General features: G+C 40.9%; 1 protein-coding gene across 2 annotated transcripts in view; it reads right to left on the bottom strand.

Annotated features, from left to right (window-relative positions):
- The window catches only part of Arid5b (AT rich interactive domain 5B (MRF1-like)), a 179,296-nt gene that overhangs the window by 21,396 nt on the left and 132,238 nt on the right, over nucleotides 1–25,662 (bottom strand). The window contains exons 1-5 of one of the 2 annotated variants that reach the window (XM_005385948.2): nucleotides 23,541–23,936; nucleotides 21,917–22,029; nucleotides 15,603–15,807; nucleotides 13,454–13,506; nucleotides 4,180–4,277 (exon numbers count right to left, since the gene is read on the bottom strand). In XM_005385948.2, the coding sequence (XP_005386005.1) occupies nucleotides 4,180–4,277; nucleotides 13,454–13,506; nucleotides 15,603–15,807; nucleotides 21,917–22,029; nucleotides 23,541–23,544 (473 nt within the window). In that variant the 5' untranslated portion in view covers nucleotides 23,545–23,936. Of the gene's footprint in view, nucleotides 1–4,179; nucleotides 4,278–13,453; nucleotides 13,507–15,602; nucleotides 15,808–21,916; nucleotides 22,030–23,540; nucleotides 23,937–25,662 lie in introns of those variants that run through there. The other variant, XM_005385946.2, reaches the window with a different exon arrangement.

Below are 25,662 nucleotides of genomic sequence, written 5' to 3'. Positions count from 1 at the left end.
AGAAGAGATTCAGAGACTCTCACCAGTTGGACAAGAAGGAAAATGTTCCACCTAGAGGGTCCCACGCCCAGGAGGATATGGACATTTTTATTTGCATTATAATCTATAATAACTTTATCTATAAATCCTGAACAAGAAATGTCCAGAGCAACCCCATTTCATGAGGTTTGCCGAGTTGGAGACATCTACATAGCTACAGCCTTGCGATGGGAAAACATTAATGCTTTTTATATTGGTAATCATCTGTAACATGAGCAATTAAGTACAGTACTAATGGACTATGGCCAGGAGCCTGGTACTAATATTAAAAACTGACAGAGATGAATAGGTTTGGGAGCAAAACCAGGCTGACAAAGACATTTTTATGAAGTGCTTGGACCTATTTGATTTAAACCAATCAGAGGCAAGTTTGGACGAGTCGGGCCTTCAGCGACAATGATGCATTCACAGGCATTGTACCACTTCTGCTATGCCTTAAATAAAAACACCATTGATTCTTTTCAACAGCCCACACTTTCATTATTACACTCATTAATAAACCAAAAGTACCCAACTAATACACAAGTAACATTTACTGAAGAACTGGCGACTTTTTTCTCGGAGTAAATGAAAACATTTACTGGAATCATGAACCGCACTCCATGAAAAATACATCGGTGAGATAATGTATAGTGGATCACTCATTTCTTTTTCATTTTCTAAGAAAGCAAAGCTGGAGGGAGGGAACTAGGAAAGGAGCAAGGCTCTACAACAGAATGAAAATAACAAGAAACCAGCAGTCGAATGGGAACTCCAATCACTCAATCTAATTGTAGAAGGACTGAAATATTTCTAGACTAGATTTCTGGCTACAAAATCCTGATCCTTCTCAACTTCCTGAGCCTTTCTGAAAATGGTAGTCCTTCATCAGTCTAGTCATTTCTGCTTTGCCTGTGTCCCTGCATCCCGAGACTAGCGATAACGAATGAAATACATCACAGTCACAAGGTTTTGTCCAAGAGTTCAGATTCTTCTTTGCTCAGAGTCTCTAGACAGATGCAAGTGTCCTACTCCTTTCTCTGGAATTAAAAAGGAACTGCCCAGAACAGCAATTCCCAGCCTCAACTCTTCACTGCAACACAGAAGTTATGGATAAAATCTTAAAGGTCATGATTGGTTCAAAGGATTAAAATGGCATTATTTTAAGTACAGTCTGATTAAAAAAATAAATCAATGATTTTCAAATTTGAAGTTAGCTATGATTAATTATTAATTATTCACAATGTCCCTTGTATTTAATAACAAGGTCATGGTGGTCCAGACAGCAAAAAGAAATGCTAAGGGCTTGTTAAGGCCCTGGAACCTCTGCGCTCTTGCCTGCTGGGCTGCAGGCTCTGCTTAACCACGGCTGGTCAGCCACACATATGCAGGGCTCTCCATGGTGGGGTTGCCCCATGGCACGGCAGGGATGTCTCCCAACTCCAAACCCACCCTTCTGTACTCTTCTTGGTGATGCTGGGAGAGGGGCTCTTAAATGACAGCTCCTTTTGTCAGCAGTCTGTTGGTTCTGCACATAGGCATTCTGGGAGTCAGAGGGAAGGGGAAGCTGCCATTTTCTTTCTGTTTTCCTTGCTGTTCTAGCAGTGTCCACCCAACTGTAACGTAGCACAACAGTTAGCTCCAGCTTTAGTGCCTTTTAGTGATCCCAGAACCATTTCAATGCATGTCTTTTGAGATCCAGCAGCAGCCAACAAGCAGCTCCTCCTCCTCAATGGAACCCAGCTCCACTGAGCTCCTTCCTAAGCTCCTGCAGTAGCCGGACTGGCTGAGTGGGTCCCTCTTTCCAGGGATCTTGAGGCCAGATCTCTGAGCACACTCTTCACATATTTGGGTGATGATACTACAGCCTTCTGTCTATTGTCAGTCTTAGGGAACCTGGAGTTATCACCCCTGAGTTGACTCAGTGCATTGTACCAACATCTACACAGACAATTCCTACAGCATGTTCTCTCTGCTGATTCCATTTTCCTTACTGTGTGCTGACTGATTTACACTGACCAAACACACGGCAGATGTGGAAAAACAACATGGCTCTTCAAAACATGTCATACCATGGGAGACACTTATGAAATATCCAGGCAGATCCCAAGAATAAGGGAGACTGATTTTAAAAACTTAATATAGTTGCTAAAATTTGTGGTGTCTCCACTAGAATTTTCCAATTTGACTGATTGAAGGTGTTGGGGAATCTTCTACTCCATGAAATAAAGTACATTACTTTCACAAGAATATATCATGGCATTTCATTTAAGACCAAGGCTATTTTTATTCATGTAACTTCTCAAGTAAATTAAGTACTCGTGTTCACACACACACACACACACACACACACACATGCACAGAGTCAATTCTCTCCATCTCAAAACTTAGCTACTTATTTTTTGATCATGTGGTTGTCTGTAATTTATTTAAGATGTTCATCCATCAGCAGGGTGAGCTACTTCATGGTTAAGATATACTTCTTTTGAAAATTTTATTTGTTATCTGGTCCCTTGTTTGATGGTTTAGGTACTGGGGAGATTTGCATATAGAGGAAAGAGACTTCATTCTCAGAACTGAAGCTATTTGAAAGTAGAGGGTATTTCTAGTGAAAATGTTCTCATTAAAGACTTTACTCAGAAGTCAAAAACAAGTAGAAATTTACAGGACACTGACCTGAGCAGATACTGTACTAGGACATCACTAGAGTATCTTTCATGTACAATGATAATGTGTAGGCTTTTGTATTAAATACTGAGAGAAATGATACAGTATTTACATTTAGACAATTTATGCACTGCATTGAAAAACAATGCTATAAACAGCGTTAATTTGCACATCTACTATCATTTTTTTAAAAAATCCTTCTGGATCAGACCACCTTAGGAATGAATGCTTTGTGGGAACTTTCATGAGGCACTAAATCCAACTCAATTTACTCTGATTATTCTTACAAAAGCATTGTATCTTTTGTTGAATGGCCCAACTAAAAGAGGATCTGGGTTAAATTCAGCAAGGATAAAAAGATATTAAATTTAAGAGACGCATGACTACAAACCGGTATGTTAAATAGCATCACCTGAGGATGTGCATATGTCACCCAAAGGTGGGTGTCACACAGCTATACTGAAGTTGAAATGGTAACTGGTGATAAGAAGAGTAACCAGCAAGTTTGTAGTTGTGTTTCACCAACAAGGGAACTGGTCTGCTTATTCACTTAACTAGCTGTGTCCTGACTTGGTTCTATACATGGCTACTATCAAGACACATTTCCCCCACCCCTCCTGGCTGCTCCTCCAAACTTTGAATTTGAAACCAGAGAGCTTAGTCCATCCATGCTGTTGCAGGAAAGTACCAGTTGTATGGAAGTTGACACAACCTAAACTAAGTGTGTGCTGGAAGTAGGGATAGTTCATAGATTCTTCAATTGATCTTTAGCAGGGTAGATCATACTATCCCAGTGCAAAGGGGAAAGACTCCCATGGATACAAACTTCATAGGAGGCTACTTGTGTCTTCCTTCTGGGTTGCATTATCATCACCTTTCTGAAATAGGCAGACCTGGTTAGATGAGATCGGGAGCTTTCAGGGTGGCGTGGCCATAGACAGCAGATCTCATTAGAAAACTAAGCCACACAGGGTTTGGCAAGAAGATTTCTTGGGTCAAAGGCATAGCGGTAGGAGAAAAATATACCAAGATGGGAAAAAACAGGCCTTATCTGGGTCAGTGCTGTTACTATAAGCGATGTTTACTTTCCAATGTTAATATAGTTACATGTCAACCTTGTAGTAACATTGCAGATGTCTGTTTCTGAGAAGCTGAGAGATCTTACTGTAAACGAACCTAGAGAGACATCCTGAGTAATCTATGCTGTGCAGAAGGTGGCATGGGGTGGGTTAGGGTGCAGTGAGATCAAACAGGTGGTCACAAGATAAAACCAAACTTAAGAGACAGTCCCATTTTGCTCCTGTAACCGGAGAAAGTCATGTCCCTAAATACCACAAAGTGATACGCCAAAAAAAAAAAAAAAAAAAAAGCCACGGAGACAGTTTGTTTCCTAAAGGGTTCTTTAGATTTCCTCTGTCTTATCTTTGACCAAAAGCTTCTCACAAAGAACATACGTTCAATTAAGCAAAGACTTTCCACCAAATAATTTCTTACCTTTCATAATGCCTGCGGGTACAAGTGGCAGCACTGGTGCTCCCAGGATTACCGCCTAACTCATCATAAATATGTTTCCATTGGCGGCGGGCTGTTATCTGAAAAAGTGGCAATGAGAAATTCAATCTAGTATCATAAGAGATTCATAGTGCCAGGCTTAAATACATATTCAACAGTCAGAAGAGAACAGTCTGTTCTGGAAACCCAGAAACAGAGAAGTCCAATGAGTATATGGGGAGACTTACGGTTTTATAGTGAGATCTTATTTTACAATAAAAATGGAATTCAACTTGTGCCTCTATATTTTGTCAACCCTCCTGTATTTTCATCTATAGCATTTCCCTGGCTAGTCATGCAGCTATTCGCCCTCACAGTCCCAAACTCATATCCTGTGTCTTTATGCCGTGTGATAAAGAATCAACATAAAATCTCCTTTCGGCTAAACTATATTTTGGTTCATCAACTTAAATGAATCAAAATTAACACTAGTTGCCCGAGGCTGGTGGAAATGGGTAAACAGACATATAGGCCAAAAAAGGACTTTTCACCAAATATGCTTTTGTATCTTCTGTTTTTGAATCAAATGATATGTTATCCACTTTAAAAAATAAATAAAATTACTACAGAGATCCATGAAAATGATCAAACCGTTTCAGGAATTTACAGTCGTCTCAGGCTATGTTTGTGTGCCAGCTCCTCGAACCACCAAAACAAAGTCAAACTCTGAAATTGTATATGTCACAAGCTGTTTATTTTTATTCACTTAGGTCAGGAAAATGGGATATTGATCAAATCCCACGAAAACCAACATATTCCAAAGTTAAAATGCTCACTTTGTATATTATTGAGTTGAGTAATAAAAACAAACAGCTTGCAATACACTGAACTGCACACTATGGTCTTGGTTTTTTCTTTAATATTATTTTTGTACATAAATTAGGATTTTACAAAATAACAGATGCGAGATCTGGCAAATGATAATTTTAAGGAAGCCACATCACTTACTACATCTGCATGTCTGTTTCCTTGAAACTAGGAAGGGAAGTTTGAAGCCCTTGCGGACACTTCTCAGTAGGGTTACAGGAAAGCCCTGGTACTGGAATGCATAGGGAACAGGGCGTGGCAAAGGCGCCACTGGCACTTACAATCATGGCAGACACCTTTGAAAAATGGCTACAGAGCTGCTGGTCGAGTTCACTGAGGGGCCAAAGGTAGCAATAGGAGTGTGCACAGGGGAATCCTAACTTGCTACTGGCTTCGTAATTGTAACATAAGAAGAAAGAGATGAGTGGTGGAATATTATGGGGTAAGTGGTACCCTTTCCATTTCAGATAAAAAGAACCTTTTATTTCCATAAAGCCTTCTCTACAGGCCCAGGTAGGATTTCCAGACCCTGTTAGTTTTACATTGTTCCATTTTCCATAAAAGCATTCTTGAACCAATTGGTTTTGATAGTTCTTAGTAAACAGAACCTCCTCTTGTATCTACTAGCGAGGGTGACTGAAAATAAAATCCTCCATATTTATGGCTTCGATTAAATTCTAATAGCTGGTTTCAAACCATGTTAAGAACATTAAAAGAACATATTTTGATAATTATCGCACATTTGATTACAATCTATCTCCAACATTTAAATGTATAGTCTGGCTTATCTAGTCTGTGGTCATTTATCAGGGAAAAAGGAACCTGGGCTCTCCCACCTGCTTGTGCTTCCTCAGGACACTGAGGTAAGCCTGACACACACCACCATGTGTCCCTCACTCAGGTGAGGTCTAAGGGTCCCAGGGATCACAGAAGGGCACAGAACAGCTGATGTGTGTCTCTGAAGTCGCTTCAGAAGAAACTTGCATTCTGGTCACTCTGTCTCTTGTGTGTACTGCACTTCACATCTTACAAAGAAGCTTCACTTCCTATTATTTAATCATCCCATATGCTGTGAAGCATATTATTGTAATCTCACTCACAGACAAAGGAAGTGAGACTCAGAGAGGGTGCACAATTTATCCCAGGATACACAGAACTGGATGACAAACCCAGACCCATGTAACTATCTCATAGGACCAAGAGTAAACTTCTTTCTACTGAATCAAAGCAGCTGCTGCATCAAGATGGCCTGATGAATAGCCTATACTTGTAGCAAGATGATAACACAGGGCTCTGGGGTCTTTTCCTTCATATGAGGCACATGCCTTGGGCATCACAGATTTTCCTTTAATTCTCAACCCTCAGCTTTGGGTCTTTCCCATGAGAAAATGTTGCCAAGAGGTCCGCAAGAATCAAAGAAAGTGGACTGGGTTAATGGCACTCTGAAATTTCACTCTCTTAAAGTATGAAATAGAACTATGTTTCCTCATTCTGAACCCTCACATCTCTAGTTAGAACAGAGAGTCCTGTGTAAGTCCCGATTATATCAGGATCCATCCAACTGCTCATGCATTCATTCGTTCACCAACAAGTGATTTTTAAAAATCTCCCATTTGTTAGGGATTGTGCCCACATCTTGGAAGCAACAACGAAAAGCACACGAACAGATAATTCAAACAAAATAGCATAGACGGTGTAAAGGGTGATGAACGAGAAGACGACAGTTGGTGCAGACACTAAAGAGTAAAAACCTGCCTTACTCCGCTCCTACCACCTACCATACAGGCAGAGGGATGCCCCACGGAATACTAACTGTCACAGAAATGACGAGCTTGCTGTAAGGATAAAGCATGCAGTATCAAAGGGGAACGAATCAGCCCCTCACAGGTCTAGCCAGCAGTCCTAGCGTTTCCTCACACAGTTCTGACTGCTGAGCATCCCCCGGAGGAAAAAGGGAACAGGTTTGGGGAAGTGGACTCTGTGCTCCCTGAGTCTGCCCTGCATGGCGCAGGCCCAGGGTGAAACAGGGCCTTTTCAGATACGCTGTTCCCACAGGAAAATCATCACATGTGCTCCTCCCCACTGCTAAATGCTTTTAAATATACAGTTCTCCTGGGTACATGGCTCTATCTTTTGGGCTCCGGGTGTACTTTCAATTCAAACAGTGACTATGGGGTCTAAAAAGCAAGAGATGTCCAAATCCTCCCTTTGTTGAAACCCACCATGAGGCTTAGAGCCCAATAAGAAGAGCAGAATGGGCATGAGACCATCTTCTGCTCCCTGGGTGAATCTGCCGTCTACATTAATGTGTTTCAGCTGTGCCCAATTATATATTTGCTTTTAGTCTGCTGTCCAACATCCTCTTTGGAGGTGTGTTAGCTTTAAAACCCACCTGGGGCAAATCCAATGTCTGTCTCTTGCTACCTGTCCTCCAAGCCCACCTTGATGGGGAATATGGTCTAGCAAAGGGTCTTATTTGATCACCTTTGTCACTAAGCCCCAGGCCTCCTGGTTACATTCTTTTAGTTGCTGAAAGAAAATGGGAAAATTCAGCTAAGCAGTTACTTCTCTTGGATTGTGCTCCCCTGTTTCTCCTGAAAGGTCCTCATCTAGATAGGAAGGATTTATGACATAACCATCTACCAATGCTTACCATTTTAGGGCACAGGGCTGGGTCCAGAGATATATAGAGGTGGAGGGAAGGTTTGCATGGAAGGTATAGGGCAGGGAGATATCATGGAAAGAAAGGGGTGCTACTGTTTTTAAGGGTTCATAATTCAGTGGTAACATAACTCCATAGTACGGCACAGGATGCAAAGCTGAGCAGACCACACCCAAGGAAAGAAACCAATCTATATGAAAGTGACTCTTACTCCCATTTATTTTTTTATTTTTATTTTTTTGGTTTTTCTCCGGTACCGGGAACCAAACTCACGACCTTGTGCTTGCCAGGCAGGCGCTTTTGCCGCTGAGCTAAATCCCCAGCCCCCTTACTCCTATTTAGAAGACACTTAAAAATTGCTTTTTTCTCTCGTGTAGGTAAGACCTATGCAACTCCAAAAAGCACTCCGTGCCTATTATGTTCACAAAATTTTCATTGTTTATAAATCTAGTGGTTTTCAAACTGCTATTTGGAACCCAGGTGGTTTAAAACTGTCCTGAAACTAATTCTCCCCATTGCCAATCCTGTCCAGTGAGTGGAAAAGGAATCTTTCCCTTCCACAATTTTATTTGATGAAAATATCTTGTCATTAAAAAAAAACAACTTAGAAAACCACCACTATAACCCAAGACTCTTAGATCCTTGATTTCACTATCTTTGAAGTGACCAGCACTCAGAAATCCTTTTGGACCTTAGTTCTTCCAATGGCTGAAGAATGTGTAGGAAATACGAAGTCAAGAGACGCGTTTGCCTGTACGCAGCGTTGCTAGGGCTGCTCTGAGAAACAGCTATTTTCTCAGGACACCTTGAGGGTGGACTGAATTCAAGGAAGATGACTTTTTTTTCCTGGTAGTACTCCAGGAACTGGAGCCTTTCAAAACCACATGACATCATCTTTGGCCTCAAGAATTTTGAATTAAGCCAGAGGCTTTGTCTGTCCAGAAAACTAGGGTTGATTCAGAGGATGTCTTGAAAATGATGTCAAAACCAGAATTTGATGTCAAAGCCTAATCCTTCCAGCAGGAAGACAAGTGACTTCTTCCTGATTAAAAATCATGGTCCTGTCTCAACTAGTGGGTAGAAAAGTGGCTGCTGACCAGTACTAGTAGAAGGTACTGATTGTGTGTCATCCTTTGCCTCTAGGGTCAGATTAATTCAACACCCACTTTCCTGCTCTACCTTCTTTCCAGGTAGTTTATGTGGCTTGCCCTGAAATTATTAACCAAAAATAAATCACTTTAGGCAACCACCCTCCATATGTAGCCTCATGGTAACACCCCAACCTACTCTCCCAACATCAGGTCGTCCCCAAGACACTGCAGTTAAGGCCTCTTTAGCTCCAAGCAAACCCTTATCCTGTTGGCTGTGAATAATCCATATTCTAATGTGTTTGAAAAGAAAAGTTGGGTAGATGACTGCAGAGGGAGAGTCCTCAATGCTAATTAATCAAAATGCCAGGCCACTGTTTTTTAGGAAATCAAAGCTGTTCAATACATTTATGATCTCTAAATCTAAAACTGAAGAGATACTCTATACATTTTCAGCAAAGGCAGAAAAGGCTGAGACGAAATGTACATAGTCATTAGTCATATGCTATAAAGACTTAAAATAAAATTTCTGCTTTTTTTAAAAAATTCAATTTGAGGGTCATGAAGGACTGAAATGAAATAATCCATAATCCACAATTCAAAACAGAAGGTTTGGAATAGTTTATAACCACAAACAAAAACAAGCCAATTAAGATGGCCTCTTTTTATAACCAGAAGGAATTCCAGAGAGATGTCTTTATCCAACAGCAAGTTAACAGCAAAAGCAATACATCTACAGATGTTACTTGCAGTTTTTGACTGTTATGGAATATTTACATTATCCACATTTCTTGATCCACCTCCTAAATTCACATATTTTTCTCTAGAATCAGATACTATCTCTGCTAATAACTAAAACATCTGGTAGAGCTCATGTTAGGTACACAGAATGCACTGAAAGATACTATTAACAAAATCAGGCTATTAGATCCTTTTTCCAAAACATCACCCCCAACAGGTGGAAAACATTCTAGATATGTATGAAGTTGCTGCGACTGGAAGGTGCTGAATGATCATGTATGAATTCCTTTCTCTCAGCGATGCTACAGCAATCAATATAAGCGCATAGAAAATTGTCTGCACGTAAAAATTTCAAGAATGTCATGGCGACCCCATGGAACTCATTTCATCTTCTTCTGCCTCAGTTTTCTCCCCTGTAAAATGAGGCTATGAACTGAAACAGAGCAAGACTTCTTTTTCTGCACAGAGGCCAACTCAGAAAAAGTAAGTATGTAAGAATGCAGCTCTTTCCCTCTTCAAACTGAAAATAGCTGAGTCTCAACTTACACTACAATTTATAGAGTAGAAAATACTCATCAGAAATTTGTGCTGCTCTTGAGCCTAGAAAATGTTACTATTCTAGTGAGTTTATAATAGTATCTGCATGAAGCAAACTTCTAATCTTGAATGCTTGTCTTAGATGAGGGTCTCATTTTGAAATGAGGCGCCATGGAAGACAATAGCACAATTAATTAACCACTGGGGCCAACAGTTATGAATTAACATTACTACAACAGTGCATGAGAGAAAGATGCTCTGGTTCTCGGGCGCAGGACCAATGAGAGTTTATATCTTGGGGTAAAGGTCTAAGACAACTATTTATACTTCAGAGTTCCTCACTGAAAACCTGAGCTCCATTTCTTGAGTAGCCTTTGGGAGCCATGGATCTAGATGGCTCGAAGATCTCTTTGAGCTCTAAATGATACAAGTCTGTGCTTGTTTCTGGTACTAGGTAACCTCGGAGGTAAGTGTTTTCTAGTAACCCTGTGATTGGTGACAATCTAAAAAGTTCTCAGACTTTGGGTGTCAGTGTGCATTTCCTGGACTGACCTTAAAGCTTAATCCTCACTGAACATTGCACAGTTCCCTTAGTCAGAATATGCCAAAAGGAAAGTGTATTCTGTACATCAGAGGTCCAAATCCTTAGGCATAGAGCGACTGTGGCAAATTTATGTGCTTAAAGGACCCACAGAAGCAGGTAGAAAGGAAGGGGGGAAGGAAGGAATGGAGAAATGAAGAGAAGAATTTCTTTAAAAATTCTATTCATAACCAGACGAGGGGCAGATACCAGTCTGCTCTTCCATAGCCCTCCACCCCAGTAAAAGGATCAGAATCGGCTGTCCACAAAATATATTACTCTGGCGTAAGGACCACATGGCTGGAGGCAACTGAAAATCAATCAATGCAAGAAGAATTCTCTGCCCTTCTCCTCTTCTTAAAAGTAGCACGAATTTTCCTCTGTGAAGGTCCCTCCAAGCACAGTATCAGGAAAATAAAAGAGTGACTTTTGTCACCAGAGATGGGAGTTGAAACCTTCTGTGCAGCCTGCTCCCCATAGCCTGCAACATAATTCTGGGGTACGGCATCCTGGGATTCTCCTCACTTGGAGCCATCTGGATGACTCTAAGGTCTCTTTGAGCTCTAAATGATATAAGCCTGTGCTTGTTTCTGATACTAGACAATCTCAGAGATAAGTGTTTCTTGTAACTCTGTGATGGATGGCAATCTAAAAAGTTCTCACAATCTAAAAGGTCCATCTTCTTTGCACGCTTCTTTCTGCAGAATTCCCTTCCTGACCACTTGTCCCAGCCACCTAGGCTACCTACGTAAGTTACTTGAACTCTCTGTGCTCCAATTTTACTTAACATTTACACCATGCCCTTGGCTGATTTTCTCTAGAATGGCATGATCATTCATGTCTAAAGCTCACCTATTCCCTCCAAATTTGCACAAGTGACATCTGAGCCACCATGCCTTCCTTTATCTCTGCAGGGGAAAGTACTATAGAGGGCATTGCATCTTGTAAGTACAACTACTGTCTTTCCTCAGTGGTAAGCAACGTAAGGACTAGAACTACTGCTTCTGTATGTTTCCTCTCCCTCAGTGTCTAACACAGAAGACCTTCAGTATGCTGTCAGGTGATTTGCTGATTATATGGTCATTCACTCATCCATTCACTTAATAAAGGAACATATAATTTTTTTTCATCAGACACCACAAATGCTTTGAAATTTATCAAAGGTTTCTTCTGCGTATTCTACATCAATTTGCTGTTGCCTGGGGAAAATATTTCTATAAATATACAGAAGATACAAAAGCAGGAAAAATTGATTCTATGAAATTTGCTGGCATTCTTCCTATCGGTGGTAGCAAAAAGTTCCTGAGTTTAAAAAGATGTTTCATAATGTTGTGTAATGTCATGTAACTACCTGCAGTCAAAGCTCAGAAAAATGTGCACTTCTATTCTTAACATTAAAAGTTAGACTCAGAAGTCTGGGCTGTGAGGTTAACTCCCAAGTTTATGAAATTATTATCATCTTCCTCACATGGGTGAGAGCTATAATTAGCTCAAGATCTTGCACAACTATGAGCTACAGTGCAGGGTTCATATTTTGGTCCTATCAACAGATTCAACGAAGTGAAAAATTATAGTATTTATTTTCATATAAGGCACTTGATAAATGTTTCCATTAAGTTCATATCTATCAAATATACATTTTACATGTATTTCATTATTACCTTTCTTTATAAACACATATACAGTTCATATATTAAATTAATATTTTACATACACATATAGTCACATCAAAGACATTCTAGTCAGAAATTTCTACAGTAGATACCAAATTATCTGAATCACATATTATTTCCATCTTTTCCCATCCTAAGCCCCTGACATCAAACCATTGTATTAGTTTATGGAACGATATGTTTTATCTGGCAAGCAATGCTGGTTATTGTGTTTGAGCTAAAATAAATTTTATTTTCTTGACTTCCTGTCTCTTACTGTCATTTAACTCTGGAACAGAGATATCCCAGATTACTTCTTAAGGAAAGAAAAAATAATTTCTTAGTCAATTGCAGAAGAAACTGCATAACTTAATCTGATCACTGTGCAGAGGAAAAAATATTTCCAGTGACGACATCGTCTTATGTCAATTGATTTTATTACAGATGTCATCTCTGTGTGCTATATTAATGCAGCTCTTTTTTCTTACTTCAAGATCTTAATCTCAGTTTGTTGCTCTAACATTTTATTGGTTCAGAATACATGCTGTAAAAATCCATGGCCATCAAATTTTCCTGTGGGCTAAAAATAACCCATTCCTGTCAGTTAGAATTAGCTGATAAAGAGTGTCAGAGCCTGTTCTGAATAAGTTTGATAACTTCCTGTTTATGCAGCACTGACCCTTGTCTATTAAAGCTTCTTTGCCCTAGAATGAGAGGAGATTCTGCTGCATTCTATTCCTTAATGGCCAGTCCTGATTACTTTTGAAAGCCTTTAATACATTTCCCATATTAGACATGAACAGATGTCAGGTATGTTGCCAAGGGAAATTTCTTTTATGCAATCTTGGCTTGTTGTACAATAATAGCCCTTTCTCAACATGGGAAAAAATTACAGACCCAACTAATTTCCCTGACAGGGGAGAGTTACATATGTTTTCCACTTGTAGTTTTTACGACAAGTTTACAATTTTGCCAAACCTGGAACTAATTGGGACTGTTTCCAAAAGCAGCCCAATAAACCCCCAAAAGTGTAGAGCCATTTGAAAAGGCTGTCAATGACAGTTTGCTTTCCCATTTGCTCCATTTTGGCCAAAGAGAGGGGGAGAGTTAGATTGCAAAAGTATTTCATTTAAGTTGCTTAAACACTTACTGTTTCATATCCTCCCAGTTTTTGAGCAGCTTGAAACATAGTCCAAAGGTTAACTGTTAGAGGGACAATAAGTATTTAGATAAGCATTGCATTAACATAGTTCCAAGAAATGTCAATTAAAACATTTTGTTTTGTTTTTTCAATGAGAAAGAGAAAAAAAAAAAAGAAAGAAATACTAATATTACCCCAGAGAACTCAATTCTTAGGAAACAATTTGCCAAAGGGCATTTAACAACAGAATCTATTATTACCATTTAAAATATTTCTTAAGAAACAAATCACAACGCTACAGAGATGGTTTTCCTTTCAGGATAAAGGACAGCATGGTTTCAGTCTTGTTGCCATCAGCAGAACAAGAGAAGTTAAATTATAGCAACCTTGGGAAAATGTGGGAGATTTCAAAATTGGGGTTGGTTTTGTTTGTGGCGGTAACAATAAGGTCTCTCTATGATCAGTAAATAATAGACATGCTAATGTGGGAGACCACGCAGGACAGACTGTCTGATGGTAGCGCCAGGTTAAAGGCTTGTGTCATATTTCACTAACCCAGGGCTCTGCTTCGCACTGAGTAGGGCAAATAAGTATTTCATGTGCGTGGCAGCAGGATACGTGGATCAAAGGGAAGGAAGATATTCATTCACAGAGGAACGGAATCCGGAGGCCACTTCGTCCCCTAGCTTGCCTGTGTGATAATTGCAAATATATATGTTTTTCAAACAGATTCTTTTTGCAGAGTTTGCATGTGTCTAAGCTGTTCAACAACTATGCCCAGTTGCCAGCAATCTTGTTCATTTGTACCAAATACCACGGAATGTGACTTCTGCAAATTTGATTCTTTTTGTGTGAGGGGAAAATTGAACTTCAAGTAATTCCTTGGTAAGGGAAATGAATAAAATGAAAATTAAAAGAAAAAAAAAAGGCTCTTTGACACAACATGTTCGCAAAGCCTCATTGAACCTTGCACTATTTCAAAGCTATCAAGAGCCCTGCCTTGGCCTTGATTTAATCTGAACCAATGCATAATGCAACAAAGCTGTTCATAGTACATTAATTTTACTTCTATTTCAAGCAACCAGTTTTCAGACAAATATTGTAATCATTCCTAGTTATATAAGTTTGTAATGGCTGCAAGTGTTCTCTTGCAATCAGTGCCAATTGCTATTAGGTATGTAAATTGTTATGTAAAACATACAGGTTTGACATTCTTCATCAAAGTGACACATGGTTTTAATCTAGGGAGATGCGATGGAGAAAATACTATTTCAAGCCAGAGGCGCATCGCTCTGTGTACCACTAAAGCCAGACAGAGGCAAAATATAGATTCAGTTGTGACTGGGGCAAGATCTGATCTCTTGTATGGAATTTTATTCAGTTATGGGTTTCCAGATACCTCAGTACACATCGCAAAGTTATTAAAAACTGGGGCCTCTGAAATCAGATTCTTGTTATCTTTTCTTTTTTTCTTTCTTCTTCTCCCCCCTCCCCCGCCCCCGCCCCACTGGGGATCCAACCCAGGGCCTTTGCACTGAGACACATTCCCAGTCCCGCCGACCTTTTAAATTTTGAGACAAGGTCTCCCTAAATTGTTAAATTGACCAGCCTGGGCTTGAATTTGCAATTCTTTCATTTCAAATCAACCAGAATGCTGGGGTTACAAGCCTGTGCTACCATGCCTGGCTAGATTTTTGTTATCTTTTAACAAATTTGGAGCTTTGGAAATGTGTTTTCTCTTTGTGGTTGTTTTGTCCACCTTTAAATGTCTTTCCTATAAAAGCTGTCTTTTCACAGGCAACATCTGTGCCTGATAAGACTACATCACATTATTATCTCACAAGAAAGACGTTGCAGACACTCAAGATTGACAAAACAGAAAATGTGAAACTTTCAACATGTCTATTTCCAGTCATAATCAGTGGATTTAAGCCTATAAATATCTCACTGCAACTGTCCCAGAAGGGAACAATGTAGCGGAAAGAGGCAGGGAAAAAAATTCTTGGCTTAGACAATTTGTAGATTTAGTATAAACAGAGAACATCATCAGCCCAGATTAGAATTTCAACATAATCCTAAATCGAAAAGAAATGTTTTTCCCCAGTTCAAAGAATCTGAGCAATTTTGATATTTCAGGAATGAAAACAAGTATACTTACTCTGTTTAAAACCTAGATAGGGTATTCTTTCTATCGGCGTTTTCCTTTCTTTCATGTATTTATAAAGTGCCACCAAGAAGGCCTGTTCATCTGCCCTGCACTCTTCACCAATGGCCAGCTTTGGTTTTTCTTCATTTGAGACTTTTTTACAGTTATTATGGTTATTCTTCGGCTTCGCCAAGGCTGACCTGGCCTCACATTTCACCTGGAAAACAGAAAATACACCACAATAAATCAAGCACAGTCCGAGAAAGTTTACAAAGACAAAACTGGAGGTACTTCCCACTGAGTGGGGAGGAGGAGCTGGTAAGGATAAGTCTGCCCTGAATTAGCTTTTTAGAAGCATCACTGAATATGAACTCTCCTAGACCACGAGATGGCAAATATCTGTCAAGAGACACCTAGTAAGTACACTAAGGATTTATGGTCTCGGTTGCAAATGCGTGACTCTAGAATAAGAATATGTAAGTGAATGAGTATGGCTGTGTTCCAATAAAACTTTATTGACAGAAACAGGTGGCCACTGGGCCACAGTTTTCTAAACTGTGCCAATTTTTTTTAGACTCCTTATGAGTATATCGACATGAAACCAGCAATAGTATTTATATCTGGTAGGAACCTTGTTCTGCTTCTTTACAAATATTGTGTTCCTCAAGGCATCATTAATATCCTGAAAGAACCTGGCCTTCTTTAGAGTCCCATAGTATACATTTTGCATTAAAATGAATGGTAAGTTCATTTTTTCATAATAAACTTGCTGCTACTTTCACCAGCAACTTGGAAAAACTTGTCAATGCCAGCAAATGCTGAGACCAGGAACATCAGCCCAGCCTCTGCTACCCGTCACCTGAAGGTGATGCTCGGATACAGGCTCAGTAGGAAACAGAAGATCCCGCGCTTTAACGAGGACTTCTTGCTTTTCAGATAGCTCTGAGAATATAATAGCAGCATTGACGCACCACAAAAGAAAGAGTAGAGGTCAGCTAAAAACCCAAGAAGACGCAGTGAAAAGCTCTAAAATTAAGAAATTATTCGTGGTAAATGCTCCAGATGTTCTTCCTTCACGCTACAGGCGGATATGGAACTCGGCATCTCGAGCTGGCTAACCTAATGTTCCTGCCTCGCTGCCATGTTCTACAAGAGGCCTTTGATGGCTGTTAAATATAACACTAAGTTGCTGAGCTATTTTAATTGTAAAAGGGGGAAGTACAAAGGGTCAGACTTGGAGTTCAAGTGCGCCCATGGGGAATGTGTACATTCCAATATTCTTTACATCTCTGTATCTAACATCGGGCAGGAAGAGGGCAAGTGCTGGGGAAATGTTATGAATAAAAATGTCCCGCAGATTCTGCAATGTTCTCCATTTCAGGTTTTTTAAATCCTTTTTCTTTCTCTGCAGATCAACCTTCCCAACACTAAGAACATGAAAGACTTTGCTTATTTATTAAAGGGAAGAACATCCCCTGCAAGGGTTTTTTCTTTATTGCTTCTTCTCTCAAGTGCCCATACTAGTCTAATATCTTCAGACTGGTCCTGGGTAAATAGAACTTCCCACACAATTCATTCAGCACTGCTTCAAGAAAAGATTTTAATTTTTAAAGAGCTGTGAAAATGTGATGAAAACTTTTTTTCACATATAGAAGTTTTACTTACAATATTTTAAAACTTTAGTACTTGTGATATTACATGAAAGTGAGCATCCTGTGAAACGATGTTGTTATCATCTTTCGCTGTCAATTTTAGGTTGGGAGGTCTAGGTTCTGAGGAAATTTATACTTTAATGGTTTCGTGAACTCCTAAAATCATGGGAGTTTTAATCTGTATTACCTTCCAGTCTCTTTAGAGTGTTTCCTAGGTAGCCAGGCATGCTTGCAAGTGCTGTTTAGGTATTAGTTATTTTACTTCATGCTCACAATAGCAATGAGGTAGGTTTTAGGTATTAGTTATTTTACTTCATGCTCACAATAGCAATGAGGTAGGTTATTATTCTCATATTAGAACTGAGGAAGCCAAAGTACAGACAAGATGGGTAAATGTACAAGTTCATAAGATCAGGCACAGGTTTGTAAGAAGTGAGTCTGTAGATGGATCTCAGGGAGCCTTGCTCTAGGGCTTGTAGTTTTGAACTATGCTTTATTGAAACTCTTAATAAAAATGTTAAATGGGCCATCAAAACAAACTTGCAATTTCAAGACCTATCTTATTATTAAGCATTATAAAACCTACTGCTTAGGAATGCGATTTATCAGATGAGACACAGACATGTAGATTGAGCCCAGGAAGGAAACTGATCTCAACAGAGCACTTACAGTGAGCTAGATACGGTACAGCGGGCTTCGCAGATTTTACCTTAATTTCCATAGAAATTGTAAAAGAGATATATTTAACCCCATTTTCCAGGGGCAGAACCTGCAGCTTGGCCAGGTCATGAATCTTGTCATACAGCTAGCGAGGGGCAGATGTCTAGGTTTGGAAGCCAGGTCTGCCCCATCTCATATAAACAAAAGTAGAACTAGGAGATGTGTATCAAACAGGTAGAGGCTTAACTTGTAGAGCCAAAGGGCCACTTAGCCCATTACTAGGGTCAAAGTGCTACTAATAAAGGAATCTGAGGTTTATTCTTCAGTGTCCAGATAATTACTTAACCCCCTGCCTTATTTGCATAGAAACACCCAGAAATAAAAGGAAAGCACACAGGAGTGCATAAACCACGTCCAAAGTAACCAGGACTCCCCGCTTCGTGGCAAAGGCTCCAGGTGAAGCCAGGCTGCCATCTACTGCGTTCTACGCTGGATCTCAGTGGCTGCCCAGCAGGCCGCTGCCAGAGAGGCCAGGAGCTTGGTGAGAAGTGCACAATGGCTTCCTATCTTGAGCTATCTTGACACATTTTTTTCAGTTAACAGAAGTGAGCTCTTCAGAGTATTATTCAGTTTCTGGACAAGACTCAAATTTTTTTCTACATTTTTTCCACATATACCCAAAACATTGTCAGTACTTTAATGTGCTGAATGAGTATAGTGCAGGTGTTAATGGAAATAAGAGTTAGTCTTCATGTTGATCTTGAGAAAGACTAACGTTTTGATGGTGACAAATAATTACTAGAACTGCTTTTTGCCCTGAACATGACACACCTGTTGAGTCCTCCAAATGTTCTGGGGTTTCCAAAGTGATTGAGGAAGTGCTAATTAGAGAATCTACATTTAATGTTTTCATTTTTAGGGAACCGCCACCTCTTTGATATTAACCACATCCTGCCACAGGATTGAGTTACAACTAAAATCTAGCCTTCAACCAGGGCAGAAATATGTGTTGAACTAGCAAGAAACTAGCTGGAGTTCTAATTTTGATTGGGTCACTAACTTACTAGGACTCCCAGTTTCCTCCTTGGTAAAGCAAGAAGGACAATCCCTGGGTACAGTTCTGAGGACCAAATGAGATGACAAATATTTAAAGCATCACATCTGCGAAATATTAAAGTACCTTTGTGATTAAACGAAAGAACATATTGCACACCATAGTTTTCCTTTTTATGTTCCTTTTAGAATATAAACTGCTTGTTATATACTTCTGGTCTTTCAGAAATTGTTATAAAATATGAGAAGTCATTTGCCTTCTATCAATACAGGGCTTTGATTAGGGACATAGGAAGATTTTTTTCTCTGTCATAGATCACCCCATAAACAAGCCTGGGCTCTAGTTCTGCTGCTCTAAGATGATCCCAGGAAAATGGCAGGATTGATTCTCATGACATCTTCAGAGCACTAGTATTCTTCTCCTCATGTGACTTTTGCTGTTTTGGGGAAGTCATGGGACCCTCTCCCTCTGGGAAAGTGGTGTCTTGCACAGCTGTTGTCATGTCCTTATTGAGAGAGTGTAACCTTTTGATAGTGACAGGCAAATTACCAGTCACAAACACAACAAACCCGGTGGGTTCCACTCTAGGAGCTTTGCTGTGCAGAGCTGCAGGAAGCCAGTTCTTCTCTGTAGTTAGAAATGGTCTATCTGAGGCATTTTTGAGAAAAATGATCATAAAGTCAAGCAGCTCACTGTCACCTAAAACATTTCTTCCGGTTCAGCAAATGATAGAATGGTCACAGGTTCATAATCTCTAATGAAACATTCCATGGCAAAAGACCACTTTGAGATACACATGACTTTTTTTATGGTTGTCTTGGTCCCAGATATGGTCTTTCCATTCGGCAGGATTTTTGAGGGGGTATGGGGAATCAAATTCAAGACCTTGCTCTTGCCAGGCAGGTGCCGTGCCACTGAGCTACATCACCGGCTCTGTAGTATTTTTCAGACAGATGTCAACAGAGAAGTTCACTGTACTTCAAACCTATCATTCATTTCCAGCTAGTTGAAACGGTTTCAGCAGACTTGCTGGAAGTGTCCAAGGCAGAATTGTAATCCAAGTCTCCAGAAAAAGCCAAGCCATTAGACCAGTTCCCAGGAGCTAACTGTAGTGAGACATTTACCACTGGGCCCCAGTGGTGAAGGATGATCTGTCTCCTCATAAATGTTCTGAGTGGCAGCTCTGGGAGGTAGGAGGTGGGGTGAAGAGGTCAAATAGAGAACTCTGGCTTGTCTTTGATCCCTCCTACAGAGAACAGTCAGTAGACATCGAATGCAACCTATGCATAGAGCAGGCTCCTGTGTGCTTCAGTTTTGGGAGCTTGAGTGTGAATGCAGAGCTGTCATCCATGGACAGAAACATTGAAAGGGATGTTTTCTCAGATCAGTTTTATAAATTTCCCAGAGGCAAACCTTGGTAGTGACTCCAAGTGACAAGGGAAGGAGCTTCATACTTTGGGGCTCAGGCACGGAATATCCTGGAGTAAACATATGATGTCATCTAGAGGTAGGGCCCGGCACCAATGAAAGGAGCAGGCAATGCAATCTCTGCTGAATGTTGTATCCTAAAACCTTCTTGCTCCATCTGCAGTATCTTGCCGGAACATACAGGCTACATCACAGAGAACACACTGTGCCTGCTGACATTCTTCAAGACTGGAAACCGAGGCCCTGAGCCACTGGCTGTGGGGCTGAGGTGTCCAACACACAAGAAAATTTCCTCGGTGCTATTCATGTGCTCTTACTTGCAGAAAGTTAAATAAGCAGAACAGAACTGATTTAGGAAATGATAGTTTTTATTTTTTTTGCCAGAAAATGGAAAAAAAATGTTTTTACTGATTGAGTTCCTTTAGTCCTTTGGAATTCCAGTAGCATGAAGAAATCCTCATCAAAAAAGTCCTCAGAACTTCTTGATAAAGTAATCATGCTGGACATTAAGATATGTAGAATGTACATATCTAGGATTTAGTCCCTTATACTGGGAAGGGGCAGGAGTACATAGCACACAAATAGTATACTGTCAACACAGAACTGAATTCATTTTTCTCTTCTAAATTGGAGTCTCCCAAATTCATCAATATTCAAAATGTTCCCATTTCCAGGTTATTTCTTGGATCTGGAAATATGTCAGTTTAGTGTTGGTCTTTGGTTCAGGTCCTAGGTAGAATCTTGCTGTCTTTGGCTTAGAAACAATACCCACCCACAAACACTCAGTAACCAGAATGTGGAAATCTGACCCAAGTCCACAAAAGTCAAAAAGATAAGTCTAAAAATATGAAGTCACACTTGACTTTCTACAGTGCTAAATACTTTTGGCATGTGCGTTGAAGATTCCAAAGAATGCTTAGGCAAACTGGGAGTGGGCCAAAATTAGTTTAGAATTAAAGCTTTCATTCTGCATTAGTGGAGATGTTAAAAAAATATAAATGTATAAGAATATATATATACATATACACATACATATAAATACTTTGCTATGTGTCTTTGATTTTCCCCTAATGTGAATCTGAGGTGACTCTGAAAAGTACATAATTTAAAAAGGTTAATTCTGGCTATTTCTAATTTCATCCTGTGCTAATCTCTGAAACATATTTAGATGAACACACTCAGAAGGAGGATGTTTCAGCTGGGCTATTTTTGATACGAGCAGAGTAAACTATGTCATTGTGTCACCTACTATGAAATCTCAGCCTCAGTGATGTGGGAGCTTAATCATCTGTCCTTTACCCAACAGGCCAAACAGGGAGGTGGGGCGCCTTTCTGCTGACTAATCAAAATGCCTGCCTCCTGCCACCCCCAGCCACCAGGGAGGGGAGGTGGCAGGAACAGGCTCAGCACAGGGCTTCAAAAGATCTGCACACAAGGCTGGATTTTGAATTGAAAACTGCCACCAAGACACAAGAGCAGACAGTAAGAAGAAAAACAAAAAGGTGTAGCAATTACAGAGTGATGGACCTTACCTTGGCAACAGCTTTACCATCAGAATTATTGTTGGAATCCTTAACTCCACTGAAGGAATCTCTTCTCTGTGGGCACAGTTTCTTTTTTCGTGGTCTGCCTTTAAGATTTGGCGCTAAAAACAAACAGAATAATTGATATACATTTTCACTGGCACAGGTTGCCTTAGTAAAGACCCACAATCTCACTTTAGGGTTCTTCTCCAATGGCTCAGGGGAAATGTCTGTGTTTGTGGCAGCCAGTTTTCATTAGCTGCTTCTCTCTCTCTCTGAAGGTCTACACCTTGGTATTACCAGTACAGCCTTCAGTACAAGTTTTCCAAAGCTAAGCACTCTTTCTTTATATCATGTCTAATAAACAGAGATAAAAGGAAGCTTAAAGGATGATAAGGAAAATTCTCCTCCCCACTGTTAGGAAAGAATCCTTTGGGGCTGAAAGACAACACTGAACCAGGCTCTGAGATCTTCCTTATATTTTGTTTCTACCTTGTTTTTCTGAAGCCTAAGTGATATGCCAGCCCATCATGCTATCATAGTAATGGAACACTTGAAAAGATCTCTCTTTGAAAGTGTTTGGAGACATGAGCATTTTCTCACATTATCATACAGATTAAGAAAAGAGAGAGAGTGAGCTACTCAGAGAAGCATTAAGAACAAACTGCAAAGTATTAGTCCATGTGTTTACTAATCATATTCTGACCAGCATGTTGCAAGTCTCAACAAATCTGGCAGATACACTGAAATCAGCATGCTTTCTTTTCCTTCTCAATATATTTTTATGAAGATCCAGAGGGGTTATATGAAATAAATTCCAAAGATTGCTCTGGGGTTAGCCTCATTCCATAGGGGTTACGCTTTTTTTAAAGCTGTAGACAGATACAAATCAAAGTTGTATTTCGTCCTTGATGTTGAGCTTGGTTCCTGTTTTTTTTCTCTGGTACCGGGAACCGAACTCACGACCTTGCGCTTGCCAGGCAGGCGCTTTTGCCGCTGAGCTAAATCCCCAGCCCCTTAGCTTGGTTCCTTTTAAGCTCTCTAAGGAAAGCGGGTGCTGTTTATTGAGCGCTATGATTGTCCGGCAGCAGCTTTCACATTTCACCTCAGTCACCGAGGTCCAGCAGAAATTAAAACCAACCGACTAGCCAAGCAGTCCTTGAGCAATTCCAAGCTAATGAATTTGTGCTCAAACAATTTCTGCCATAACTTTCAAGGTGCCGGCACATTTTACAACTTTAAGGAACGATTACGACGATGTGATATCAGAACAGCACAATCTCTAACCAGTGGCTTTAGCACATTCTACACTGTACTCCTTGTACTGACACAATGCTACTAATTTGATTTTCTGCGGCGGATAAGAGTTTTGCTGTCAGTAAGGCTCAGTAAGGCAGATAGCTAGCTGCCTTTGTAATCAGAGCGGCAAAAAAACAAAACCAAACAAAAAAACCCCAAAAGCCCCAAAAAGTTTCAGCAGCAGTGTCAGAGGCTTGGACTCCCCTCCCCCAAAACGGCCCCATCTCACTCCTCAAAACGTGGGTCTGAAAGTCCATCCTAGAAAGCCATCCCGGAGTTATCAAAGGTAAACAAGTTCACAAACAAAATCAAGCAGAGAGAAAGTAGTGATTACCCATTCCAGTCGACAAACATCTGCCTGATTGATGTCTGTGCTCATGAAAAGCTACAGCATGTGACCGCTCCCCGGACGCATCCCTGGAAGTCCCGAGCGCCGCGGATATCAGCTTCCCTCCGAATGCGAGCTGCGAGGCCGGTGCTCCGCTTACAACTCCCCTCCCCCGGCCGCCCCATTACTCATGTAAACACACGCAGTGACTAGCACCGAGTGTGTGGGATGAGCTCTGAGCGCTTTGCTGGAGCTGCCAGACTGGCAGGGAGGGATCTGCCTCTCCACCTCCCCTCGCGGGGCTGGTGATTTCATCCGGCCTGTTCCCTGGATCCCGACCTCCTGCTCCTCTGCCGGAGCAGCGTGATGCCACGTTCCATGACTCTGACACGGTCTACAGCCTGGAGCCAGGGCGTGGACTGTTTTGTTTAGAAGACCGAGTGTAGCACAGAAGTGTTTCCACAAGGAGCCCAAGTGCTAAGTCTTTAATGACCGCGAGGGAAGGATGTACTTTCATGTCCCTTATCAAAATAGCTGAGCAGAAAGCTGACAGAAACAAGCAGAACTTGAGGCAGCGGGTCTGAGACGTTTCATCAGAGGACACAGAACAATATTGCCTCTGTTCTGAGGCTTGCTGCTATGCTCTTCCCCTCCTGGCATTTTGGTGAAAAGCACTTAAACCTAAAAGGCATTTATTTCCAGAAAAGCTTTCAAATCCCAGAGGCCTTTTTGAAAGAGAACTTGCTTTGAACACGCTGTTTTAAATACTGAAGGTTCCAGGAACCGACAAGAAGTCATCCCTGAACTAGATCTATTTTCTGTGTTCTTTGAGCTGTTTTCACATCCCGGAGAAGCGCATGTCCTGCCCCAGCAGATTCTAAGAATTACAAATTTAGAACAGCCTGGCACCTAATATTCTGGTCACACAAACTGAAACTCTAAATGGAATGTGATCAAGAGGAAAAGCCTTTAGTTCCTAGTAGAACAAGTCCACCCTTACTTCAGGTACAATTAGACAAATTCTACCAGTGACCCAGGGCTGGAACTCTAATCTCTTAGTCTCCGCTCTGCACCCTTCTCTGCTCTTTTTTGGATTTCTGTACTTGAGCCTGTGCTTTGGGGTTCTTATGCTGGACTGGACAATCCATAAGGGCAGGACTGTGTCATTTCAGCTCTCGTCCACTTCAGCACAGCATCAGGAGGCGGCATTGCAAAGATGGATTGGTTGAATGAACAAGGGACTCATGAAAACAAAGATGCTCACATCTTTTTTGCTCCCTTGTAAGCGGGTCCTGCCAACCTGACCATGTGGCATACTTGTCCCTCTTGGGCACCTGTAAAACTGCATTTGCCTTTATGACTTCACTGATGCTCTGGGAGCTTAAGGCAGCAATGGAAGGATACACTAGAAAGGGGTGGAAGGCCCCAGGCTTTTGGCTTCTGATTACTACTAAGCCTTTTGCACTGGGCATGTAGGCAGGACAAAAGCTTGTCCCACATGCAATGCAGCAATGCACAAACACCCAGTGTCCTGGGGCACTGGAGCACTCAAGAGTTGGTAGGAGACCTTTTGGATTCACAGATCCCAGGTAAAGCTTTGGGACTGAGAGGCTGGCTTTGGGGAACAGCAAAAATTTTGGTTCCCTCAGCCCCAACATTTTTCTTCTACGGCCATGAAGCAAACCATTTGCTGTGACAATAAATTAAATACACTATTGTATGTGGTGATCAGGGGTGGAGTAGGCTTTGGATTTTAATTCACTCACCTATGAAACAGCCCCAGTCTTTGCAGCCACCCTGGCTGGACCTATAGCTGCCCTCATGCAGAAAGTCAAATTCTGGGGACCTACTGAGAGCATCAAGGTCCTGACACTCCAGCACTGGAGCAGCTCGGGTACTGTAGGTAACGTGGACATCTACCCACACAGCTCTGTGGAGAAGCCAGCTGCACACTCACTGAGGCACACCTGCTCCCATCAGCTCCACTTTACACAAGTGACAGTGCAAAGCAGAGAACACACAGTTACTTAAACTTGCATGTATAACCCGCTGTCCAGCGCTAGACCGGCTCATCAGAGAGTTCAGTGAGCACTCTCTGCAAGAATGTTTTCTTTTTTTTTTTTTTTTT

Source organism: Chinchilla lanigera, unplaced genomic scaffold, assembly GCF_000276665.1.
Source record: "Chinchilla lanigera isolate Chin_1 unplaced genomic scaffold, ChiLan1.0 scaffold00024, whole genome shotgun sequence".
Classification (NCBI taxonomy): Eukaryota; Metazoa; Chordata; class Mammalia; order Rodentia; family Chinchillidae; genus Chinchilla; species Chinchilla lanigera.
This window is presented reverse-complemented; position numbering and strand designations above follow the sequence as displayed.